This window comes from Rhincodon typus, chromosome 6, assembly GCF_021869965.1.
Source record: "Rhincodon typus isolate 14 chromosome 6, sRhiTyp1.1, whole genome shotgun sequence".
Taxonomy (NCBI): domain Eukaryota; kingdom Metazoa; phylum Chordata; class Chondrichthyes; order Orectolobiformes; family Rhincodontidae; genus Rhincodon; species Rhincodon typus.
Genome location: NC_063337.1, coordinates 45581147 through 45593175, shown reverse-complemented (window position 1 = coordinate 45593175; position 12029 = coordinate 45581147). Strand labels below are relative to the sequence as shown.

General features: G+C 39.7%; 1 protein-coding gene across 6 annotated transcripts in view; it reads left to right on the top strand.

Moving 5' to 3' along the window:
- The window catches only part of ranbp2 (RAN binding protein 2), a 65397-nt gene that overhangs the window by 2655 nt on the left and 50713 nt on the right, over positions 1–12029 (top strand). For all 6 annotated transcript variants that reach the window (XR_007262211.1, XM_048597568.1, XM_048597567.1 and 3 more), the window contains exons 3-7: positions 1861–1972; positions 5974–6129; positions 8019–8249; positions 8544–8689; positions 11789–11984. Coding sequence is in view for 5 of the 6 variants with exons in the window: in XM_048597568.1 (XP_048453525.1) it covers positions 1861–1972; positions 5974–6129; positions 8019–8249; positions 8544–8689; positions 11789–11984 (841 nt within the window). In the remaining variant the exon portion in view is untranslated. The remainder of the gene's footprint in view (positions 1–1860; positions 1973–5973; positions 6130–8018; positions 8250–8543; positions 8690–11788; positions 11985–12029) is intronic.

Sequence of the window (12029 nt, the reverse complement as noted above, 5' to 3'; positions counted from 1 at the left end):
GGATAAAGGATGGCACCCAAAGAGAGAGAGAGGAGCAGTTGGATAGACAAAGGAGTTGAAAATGATCTGGCTAGGAGGGAAAATAGTTAATGGGATCTGTTAGTCCCTGTTAGGGACTAACAATAGCCTGCCATTACACACAAGGCCTGGTGTGTGGGGTAGGGGGTCTGGGACATGGGAGAGTTTAGGCCCTAAGATTATTGAACTCAATATTGAGTCCAGGAGGCTGCAGGGTCCCCAAGCGGAAAATGAGGTGTTGTTCTTCCAGCTTGCATTGAGCTTCGCTGGAACACTGCCGCAAGCCAGGGATGCTAACGCTGGAGCAGTGAAAGTTGGTGATTAATAAGAACCCAGCATTCATGGCATGCAAATATACAGTACTGTGGGGCTGGAGGAGATTACACATGGGAGCTGCAAGGCTACAGTTAGATTTGAAAACCAGGTTAATAGTATTAAAATCAAACTGGTGCTTGATTGGGAACCAATATATGTCAGCAAGCACAGTGGTTGAAAGCAAACAGGCAGCAGAGTTTTGGACAGCCTCAACTTTTATGGATGTTAGAATGCAGGAAGCTAGCTAGCTTCCTATGTTGATGTAGTTGACTCTGGAAGTAACAAAGACCTGGTCTATGGTTTCACTAGTTGATGGATAAGGGCAAGGGTGAAAAAAATTATGGAGGTGGAGTTAAATTTAGCAATGGCATGAATATAATGTTGGAGGTTATGCAGAATGAGCTGATCCTGGGTCATGATGCAAAATGGGCTTTAATTCAATTTAGACATTCTAGAATTCAAAAACCCAACTGAACTGTGGTTCTTGCACTAGATTCTGATCTAGGATTTGGTTGGATATGCTGCCGTTTTAGCATACCTTGCTAAAACTATCCAGACGTACAATAAAGTGTTAAAGATTAATGCAATTGATCTGCAAGTAGAATTTTATGATTTGGTTTCTTTATAAGCATCAACTTACTAAAATATCTCAATTCTATTTAATATGTTGTGCATGTTCTTGAACATTTGCTTAATTGCTGGTTCATACAGATATTGATATTGTTTCAAATCATTCAGCACAGATTGACCTGTACATTAGCCCTACATCCCTCTGTCAACTGTGGTTGCCACTTTCACCTCAGAAGTTGTTTAAATCCCATTGCAAATTTGAATACAAAATCAAACTTGACTGAGATATGAGTAATGCATTCACCCAGAGAATGGTGAACCTGTGGAATTAGCGACCATAAAAAAACAATTGAGCCAAAAAATGATTTGATGGAATTGGATACAGCATTTGGGGTTAAAGGGATCAAAAAGGAAAAGCAGGAATGGGCTCTTGAGTTGGATGGTTAGCCATTATTATAATGAATGGCGGAGCAGGCTCAAAGGACCAAATGGCTTACTGCTGCTATTTTCAGTCTTTCTTTTTAAAAATTTCTGTTATTCGTGCTGCCTTTTGACCTTTAAGATTCACTGCCATAGGTGGTTGTACATAATCTCAGGGCACTTAATAAAATGAGCTACTTTTGAACAGGGGACCTATCATGTCAACATTTGTTCTTTAATATCTCAATCATATTACTGTATGTGGTAGTTTTGTGTGCACATTAGTTGATTCCCTGAGTTCCGTCATGACTACACTTTATTTGCTGTAAAGCACTTTGGGGTGGCCTTTCTTGTGAAAATGCAAGCTGTCTGTCTTCCGTTTGCCCCAGTCTTGCAAAGATTGTTCCTACTTTGAGTCTGTACTACTCCCTGTGTTGACTGTCTTGATTTTAGTTTTGGTATTTCAAAAAAGCACTTACTTAATTAGGAAGCATGTGCTTTCTGTGACCCTACTGTAATCTCAAGTTTTTTTTACAGGCAAATATCAGCTTACATAAGTGTGCAGGAAAGGGATCCAAAAGCGCACAAGCTTCTTGGCCAAATCTATGAGTCTGAAGGCAACATTGAAAAAGCCATTGGTTGTTATAAGGTAAGGGCAATTGTTCAACCAAGTCAGCATATTTTTGGATAGTTATTAGTTGAAAACCTGCAATGGTAGATGTAGAATATTCTTAATAATTGACCAGATAAAGGGCTACGGTCCATTTTAGGAAGAAAAGAATGAAATATATCATGCTTGTTGCCAGTTAATTTGACAATGGACATTAATAAAACGTTTCAAGGTTAAATAAATTTGATTACAGCTCATCAGATTTGCCATTCGTTGCTAAGTACAGTTATTACCATTGCACTATTTTAGTGCAGTTGCTTGGCTTCAGGTGACAAAGGGCTAACAGGGATCAGATTACAAAGATAAAGCTTCAAGATAACTAGCAATCTTGTTATGAGTAATATTACCTTTCAGATTTTAAAAAACATTAAATCCAGCTCTCATTCCATAAAAAGAATGCTGTATAGAGTTCCATAAGATATTTTTCACCCAGATTTCATGAACAAATCAGCCATAACAACAACTGAAGTTGACATTGTGCCTTTAACGTATTAACAAGCCCCAAAATACTTCACAAGACCATATGAAACAAAAATGACACTGAGCATTATATTGAGTGTGACATATATACAGAATAGTGTGGATGCTGGAAATTCGAAATAAAACGCTGAAAATCCTCAGCAGGTCTGGAAGCGTTTGTGGAGTGTTTTGGATCTGTGACCTTTTTCAGAACAGGAAAATACTTTTAAAAATCTAATGCATCAATGCAATGAAATGCAGGAGACATGGTAAAAGAACGGAATAGGGTGGCATAGTAGTTAGCACTGCTACCTTACAGCACCAGGGATCCGGATTCGATTCTAGTCTTGGGAGTTTTTTTATTCATTCACGGGATGAGGATGTCACTGGCTAGACCAGCATTTACTCTTAATTTGTTAAGAGTCATAGAAATTGCTGCGGGTCTGGAGGCATGTGTAGGCCAGACCGGGTAAGGATGGTAGTTTCCTTCCCTAATGGACATCAGTGAACCAGATGGGTTTTTCCGACAGTTGACAATAGATTTGTGGTCATCATTAGACTCTTAATTCCAGACTTGCACTGAATTCAAATTCCACCGTCTGCTGTGGTGGGATTTGAACCCGGGTCCCCAGAACACTACCTGGATCTCTGGATTAATAGTCACATCGTAATACTACTAGACCATCATCTTCCTTTGTCTGTGACTGTCTGTGGATTTTGTATGTTCTATCCTTGTCTGTGTGGGTTTCCATCGGGTGCTGTGGTTTCCTCCCACAGTCCAAAGTAGTGCAGGTTAAATGGTTTAGCCCATACTAAATGCTGGGCTATGGGAATCAGGTGAGATGCTCGTCAGAGGATCAGTGCAGACTAGATGGGCTGAATGGCTTTTTTTCACTGTAGGCAGTCTTTTTGATTTTGAATTTTTTTATAAATTCATTCACGTGATGAGGGCAACCTTGGCTAAACTAGCATTCGATGCCCATCTCTTTTGCCTGAAGGCCAGTTAGGAATCAACCATATTGCTATACGTTTGGAGTCACATGTAGGCCAGACCAGGTAAGGATGGTATGTTCCTTCCCTAAAGGACACTAGTGAACCAGGTGGGTTTTTCCAACAATTGATAATGGTTTCATAGTCATCTTAGACTCTTAATTCCTGATTTTAAGGGTGGAGGACAGAAGAGATCCAGTAAAGTGCTGAAGGGAGTATAAATAGAATAAATAAAGGTACAGACAATGTCTAAAAGAGATGTGAATGGTCACATTATGAATGCTTGCCTTTCAAAAGTAGCTTGTATAGCACCTTTTTTTAACATAATAAAACATCCAAAGGTGTTTCAATGGGATATTGTGAAACAGAGTATGGCACTAAGCTGCAATAGGTGATATAGAGTAAGATGTTTAAAGTTTTACTTAGATGTTGATTTTAGGTCTCTATTAATGGAGGAAAGTGAGAGAGTTGGAAGTGATTGGTTGGAAATTCCAAATTAAAGCTCACTGATAAGTGAAGCACACCCACCAACAGTGGATCAATTTGTATCAGATGCTCAATTCTGAAATAAAATGACTGCAGATATCGTGGAGAGTTGTGGGGTTGGCATATATTCGAGATAGAGATGAGAGGCCATGGAGGATTTTGAAAGCAAGGATGCAAATTTTGAAGTCAAGATAGGTGTTACATGCCAATTACTGCAGGAATACAGCATTTAAAGGAACTTACTGCAGATTAAAGCAGGAACAGCAGAGTTTTGGATGATCTCAAGTTTATGAAGACGAAATGTAGGAGATCATTTAGGTGACTATTGGAACAGTCAAATCTAGACCAACAAAGATTGGATTCAGCTACTGATGAGTTAAAATGGGAGAGGTTGGATGATGTTAGAAAGGGAAAGTTGTGACCTTAATGGTGTGTGTACATGATCAGAAGCTTAATGATCCTACTTCAAATCAAAGGGAAAAGGGGTGGGAGCAAAATTAAAAACAAATCAAAGAAAATCAATCTGGGCAGCATGGTGGCTCAGTGGTTAGTACTGCTGCCTCACAGCACTAGGAACCCGGGTTCGATTCTACATTCGGGCGACTGTCTGTATGGAGTTTGCACATTCTCTCTGTGTTTGCGTGGGTTTCTTCCAGGTGCTCCAGTTTCCTCCCACAGTCCAAAGATGTGCAGTCTAGGTGGATTGGCCACGCTAAATTGTGTCCAGGGATATGTAGATCGAGTGGGTCTGGGTGGTATGCTGCAAGGGTCAGTGTGGACTTGTTGGGCTGAAGGGCCTGCTTCCACACTGTAGGGATTCTATGATCTATGATTCTATGAAAAAGGAAACAAAATGGAGGTAGAGATTACAATTTAAAGTTGTTCAACTCCTGTGTAATGTCAGAAGCTGAAGTGCACTGCCTCAAGCTTCCATGCGCTTAATTAGAACACTTCGAGAGGCCAACGTGAGAGAGATCAGAGTGGGAACGATGTGGAGAATTAAAGTTGCAGGTGGTTGCGAACACAATCATGCTTGCAGACTAAACGAAGGTGTTTTGCAAAGCACTCACTCGACTAGCCATGATGCTGACTGTTTAAGTATTAGCAAATCAAAACTTGTAACAAAAACAAACTAATTCTTTCAACCTAGACTGAGATTGTGCGAACTGAGATGTTTCAAGTGTTGTGAATACCATGACGACATCAGCAATTTTTTTGGCTCTTCCCTAATTGCCCTTCAAGTTTGTGGTGAGCTACCTCCCTGCTGCACTCTTCATGGTTTAGAAAGTGAATTCTAAGCTTTATAATCCAGTGACAATATCTTTCTAAATCAGAATGATTGTAAGGGAGTGGGGTGGCGGTGCTTCAGGTATCTGCTGCCCTTGTCCTTCTAGATAGTTGTTTGTAGGTTCGCATGGTGCTATTGAAGGAAGTTGCTGCAGTGCAGTTTGGAGATGGGACACTTTGCTGCCCCTGTGCATCATTTGATGAAAGGACTGAATGTTTAAGGATGTGGGGTGATGTTGAAATCAGTGAGTATTGCACTCATCGAGTGAAGAGTATCCATCACGCTCCTGATTTGTGCCTTTGCAGATGGCTAACAAACTTTGGGGAATCAGAAGGGGAATTATTAGCTACAGAATTCTCGGCCTTTTTACTATAGTGATAAGTGAGCGTTTTTATTTTGCTGGGCCAGTTCAGTCTCTAGTCGGTTAACCCCAGGATGTTGGCAATGCACAGTGGCGACAGTCATTTCCTGTCTCTTACATTCCACAGACAACTGAATCATTTGAAATGATACAAAATTTCATTTTAATCTTTTCTGATTTGTTCTAACTTCTTTCTGTTTCTCTATAATTATCTAATAGTTGTATGCCGTCCTTTGTTTACTGATAATCTAATGAGTGCAAACAATAATCTTCTACTGGAACATAACTAATTACCAATTGAATTACCAAAAGCCCATACAAATATTTACAAAGTTGTGCCTGAAATGTGCTTTGAAAATTAAATTTTCATTAATATTACTTTCTCCTTGATCTTAGCGGGTTGTGGAGCTGAATCCTGTACAGAAGGACATGATCCTGAAAGTAGCTGATTTGCTGTGTAGTAATGGAGACCTGCTTGATGGAAGAGCAGAATACTGGGTGGAGAAGGCAGCCAAGCATTTTCCTGCTAATGGAGTAGTTTACAAACTGAAGGTAAGCTAAAAATTTCATCTCTGTGTAACTTAAATAGTACAAGTAAATCAAAACTTGGGCTCTGATTCCTAATGCAGTGTCATTTTAAAAATGCAGTAGCTTTGACAATTGTATCATGTACTTTGGCTGCAGTAATGAGGTCCAAATGTAACAGTAATAGAAGTTTTTTATTTAAGAAAACTGACAGCTAAGATATTCATATAATCTTGCAATTGATTGTTTAACATTCCCTCAGCAAATAGAGTATTTGCATTATGGTAATCCTGGTGTATTTGAATACTAATATTTGGATTTATGACCCATGTAAGATTTTCGTCATTAATACTGTAACTACCTGTATTAAATTATCTTTATAGGTATATAGACATCTGGTTGAAAGACTGGAATACTAGAAAAAATTAACGTAGAGAAGAGGTAGAAGCAGGTTTAGCAACCTTAAGTGGATAAATCATCAGGCCTGCATGAGATGGCTCTCGGGCTATTGAGGGAACAGATAGCAGTGGTCTTGGGAGTAATTTTCAAATCCCCCTGGTCGCAGGTGAGGTGACAGAGGATTGGCGGACTGAATGTTTTCCCAATCTTCAAAAACTGGGAAGAGATAGATTAGGACATTACAAGCCAGTCAGTCTAACCTTGGTGATGGGCGAGAATTGAGTGACAGAATGTATTGCACTTGGAGATGCATGGAATTGTTAAGGGCAAGTCACATTTTGACCAATTTGGTTGAATTTTTTTAAGGTGCACACGAAGAAAGTTGAACAGAGTAATGCATTTAATGTGGTCTGCATGGACTTTAACAAAGCGTTTGAGAAGGTTCCTCATGGCAGACTAGCTAAGAAATTAACAGCCCATGGGATTCAAGGCAAAGTGGCACGTTAGATCTAAAATTGGCAGAAAGGCAGGAGGAGTGGGTGATGTTAGAGAGAGATTTCAGCGACTTGAAGTCTGTGTTCAGTGGGTTCAGTGCTGTGGCCCTTGCTGTTTATGGTGTACGTTAATGATTTAGACTTAGATTATATCCCCCGCATTTAAATTCATGGATGATAAAAGTTTGGAGGGTGATATATGTCGATAGGATAGTCCTAAACTATGTGATGACACCAATAGACTGGTCAAGTGGGAAGAGTTATTGCAAATGGAAATCAACCTTGAAAAGTGATGTAATGCAGCTAAAGAAGGCAAACGATTGCGCTATGAATGGCAGACCCTGGAAAGTACTGAAGATCAGGGGAAGCTTGGTGTGTATCTCCACAGCTCTCTGAAGGTAGTATGGCAGATAGACAAGGTACTGAGAGGCATATGGGGCACTCTTTTCAGCTGAAGCATGGAATGCAAGAGCAGGGAGTTTATGTTGGAACTGTATGAAATGTTGGTTAGGTACAGCTGGAGTACTGTGTGAAGTTTTGGTCACCAAATTTATAGGAAAGTCGTGATTGCAGTTGATGCACAGGAGATTATCAGGATTTTGGAAGGTCTGAGCTGTGAAGAAAGATTGGATAGTTTGGGGTTTTCTTCCTTGGAGCAGCAAAGATTGAGAGAGGATCTGATAAAAGTATATTCGAATATGAGGGGCAAAGATAGGGTGAGTAACAAGGCATTTTTTTTTCATTAACAAACTCAACTAGGGGGCGTAGGTTTGAGAGTTAAGAAAAATTTTGCTTGGGTGCTGATAGCAGTCTTCTGGAACTTGCAGTCAGAAAGAGTGGTTAAGTCAGAAACTCACCTAACATAAGCTGTGTTTTGATGTTCACTAGCCTCCATGGTTATGGGCCAAGAACTGTAAAATTGGATTATTGTAGTCAGATCTTTGACCGCGTGGACACAATGTATTGAATGCTCTCTTGTATTGTAAATGCCTGAGTCTCTCTCTCTTTTGCTTTCCTCTAAAGGAGAAGCTGCTGAGCACAAAGGGACAATTGGACAATTCTCAACTATTCGACCTTATTCAGTCAGAGTTGCATTCAAGGCCCAATGATCCTCATGCCAATATACGTTTGGTGGAATTCTACTGTTCTGTTGGGAAATTTGAAGAAGCTGTGAATTTCTGTATCAGCACTGAAAAGAAAAGAACCCTTTGTAAATGTCTGGAATGGTACACCTGCATGGTACAGACATTGAAGGTGTGTAAACATGTTATGTTTTTACATTGTTCCTGCAAGCAATATGCACTTATCTTTTTAAAAAAACTAAGTAGCAAGCTGCCAGATTATGTCATGTAAGCTGAACTTCACATTGACCTAAGTTTATTCTCTCAGATCTGAAACCTTTTTGAAGTAACCTTTATCTACAAAGGTAGTTACAAAATATGTAACTAATATATACACTTTTGAAGAACCAATCACTGTTTGTATTTTAAGTGGTATTCTATCAGAGAGCATGTCTGTGACATTCACTATCTTTGTACTGTCCTGCAGAACTATATCAGTTCATCAAATGTTTCATCAGCTGATAAGAGCAAATGGAGATTCTTGCAGAAGGAATTGCTCCTGGCATCAACTAATCTTATGTTCCTGACATTATCAACCAGAAATGTCCCAGACGTTGTAAATGCTCTAATGAGGTAACTTTTATTCTAATTTACTATTTGTTCTTCTGATTTCATTGACTTGAGCTGACCTTGTCTTGTTTGAGACCCTGGTCTTATTTCCATTGGTCACCAACTGCCCCAGCTTGGTCCATGTTCGCTGATATTATAAATTCTGCTCAAATTCATAAATGATGTCCTTTGTTACTTTTACAAAGATAAAGCTTCTCTTGTTATCCTTCTCAACCTTTCCCTCAGCCTTTGACATGACAGACCACACCATCCTGTTTTGCCCTTTCTCCAGTTGGGTAGGACTGCTGCAACATTGTATCAGCTTATACAATTATGATACATCACAGGAACAGACACTTCAGCCCACCAAATCTGCCCCAATTCCTGATTCTTATTTATACCGGCTACTTGTTGCCTATACGTGGTTTCTATCCCTCTGTTTGTTTGCCTCCCGTTCAATCAAGATGTGCCTTTAATGTTGCTAACGTGCCTGTTTCCACCACTGGTAGTGCGATCCAGGCGTGGTATTTCGGTGCGAAAAATTTTTCCTGCATTTCTCCCCTAAACTCTCCCCCTCTCACCTTGAGCCCGTGCCCTCATGTCTTTGACCTTTCCACCCTGGGGAGAAAGCCTCCAACTATCCACATTATCTATGCCTCTCATAATTTTGTGGACCTCTGTCATATCGTCCCTTAGCCTCTATCTTTCCAGTGAAAACAGTCCAAGTTTATCTAAATTCTCCTCATAACTAAAACCCCTCAGGCCAGCCAACACCCTGATAAACTTTCTTTGTACTCTCTCCAAAGTATTCATGTCCATTTGGTCAGAATGGAACGCAATATTCCAAATGTGGCTTAACTAAAGTTTTATACAATTGTAATGTTACTTGCCAACTTTTATATTTGATACCTTGGCCGATGAAGGCAGTATGCCTTCTTGGCCACAAATTTCCACCTGTGTTGCCATTTTCAGGGATCTGTGGACCTGTATGCCTAGAAATCTCTATGTCAATGCTCCTGAGGGTTCTACCATATATTGGAAATTTTGCACCAGAATTTGACCTTCCAAAATGCATCACCTCCTGTTTACCCGGGTTAAACTCCATCTGACGCTTCTCTGCTCAAATCTGCAATCTTTCTCTATCCCTCTGTATCCTTTGACAATCCTCCTCACTATCTCATCTCTTGGTGTACTATTATCTCTGGGTTGACTGTGCCAAAACACTGGCTGTTTTTTTTCCCCCCAGCCTACCCTCTGTAATCTTGAGGTCATTGAAAACTCTGCTCATGCTGCAAGTCACATTCCCTTATCCCTATGCTTGCTGACCTGCATGAGCTTTCAAGCAAACAAAATCTTGGTTAAAATTTTTTTTTTTTGAATCAAAGCCTTCCCTGGTTTCACACTATCTCCAGTCACTTCCAGCCCCGCAACCCTTTGTAAGAATATGCACTCCTTTATTTCTGGCCTGTTGTTCATCTACAGTTATAACTGCTCCATCTTTGGTGATTGTGCCTTTAGTAGATCAGCCTCAAGCTCTACAATGTTCTCTGTACACCTCTTTGCCTCTGTCCTTCACTTTTTTCTTCTTTGTGACACTCCTTAAAACCTACCTCTTTGAGCTTTTTGTTACCTGACGTGATGCTGCTTAATGTCATATTTGTTTTTAGTGATTCTGTAAAGTTTCTTTGTACCTTTTCATGGTTCTAGGTGGTATACAAAGTATTTGATTTCACTGGTGTTTCCTTTCATGTTATCACTTTCCATTTTAACAGAGGCTATTACTGTGTAAATGCAGTTGATTAGGAATGTGAATCTTTGAAATTCTCTATCCCAACTGGTTATGGGTGCTCCATTGTTTATTCAAACCTGAGGACTTTTGGATTGTCAGGGAATTCAGTGATTTGGGGAGCAGGTGAGAAAGTGGAGTTGTGGTTGACTTCAGTGGCTATACGATCCACTCTTGTGTTCCAATGGAAATCGGTAAAGTAATACTACAAATTTAATCTGAATTTGAAGACCTGTGGTTATGTGATTGAAATGATACTAGGCAGTAAACCTAGTCTGTTCCATTTAGTGTGGAGTTGAGCAGGAGATGATGGCATAATAGTAATGTCAACAGAGAGCAGTCTGGAGCTCTAGACCAATGTTCTGCATGGGTTCAATACCACGACAGATGATGACATTTGAATTCAATGAAGAGAAATCTGGAATTAAAAAGCAAGTCTAATGGTGATGCTGAACCATTGTCGATTATCACTAAAACACTTAACATCCTGCAGGGAAAGAAATCTACTATCCTTAACTCATCTATATATGACTGTAGACCCACAACAATGTGGTTGACTCTGGTCTAGCCTTTTCATAAGGCAGTTAAATCAGCTCAGCGGCAACCAGGGATGGGCAAGAAATGTTGACATTGCAGTGACACTCCGATCCCTTGCAAGAATAAAGAGAAGATGACTGGTTCCATGATCACTTCATTAGGCTACCAATCTTGCAGATTTTAGAGCAGCAACACCCATCAATTCAGTGGCAGCAGAGAGAGAGAGAGAGTAAGGTGTGCTGTTGAAATTGAATATACTTGCAGATATTGTCTGGAATTTTGCTTAATGACACTTGCGGAGTGAGTTTGGGCAGTTTATTACATAACTATTGAATAAGGGAAAGATTATTGGATAACATAGGAATGTAACTTGACAGCTGAGAAATAGAAGTAGAGGTAAATTTGGTATTAGCTAACGTTTATGTTAATTTGTGAAGGTATTTTACATCCAAAGTCCAAACCAGTGGAATAACATCTTTTTAAAGATGGGGATACAGGTAATTCTACTATAACACGATAGTTGCGTTCTTGTGTGACCTCACGTTATAGAACATTGTGTTATAGGGAAATCGCTATTCTGTACAGTATAAGGTTTGCGTTATCCAAACGGCGTTCTGTATTATTCAGTTGCATTACAGCCAATTCGCGTTAATGAAACATGCGTTAAAGCAGAGATACCTATAAATATCCTGTCAAATGCAAACACGAGGGTATTTTAAGCACAAGTTTTCCCATAATGGTTAGTTTGTTGTGTGAACTTTTGACCATTCACTAATGCCTTTTTGTATATTTTGCTATAGTTTTGATTGTACAATGTATATTGCAAAGTCATACTTAACTTCAACAATGGATGATCTTTCGGCTACTTTCACCGAAATGAGAGGACATCTGTATTTACATGCTGGAACGTTACTTCTAAAAATGGCTCAACATAATGCGATTCAGTGGAAAGCAGTTGTAGACCTTGCAGCATTGTGCTACTTAATTGCTTATCAGGTAGGTTTCACCAGTGCTTTGTAGTTGCTGATCAGTGCCAAGAAA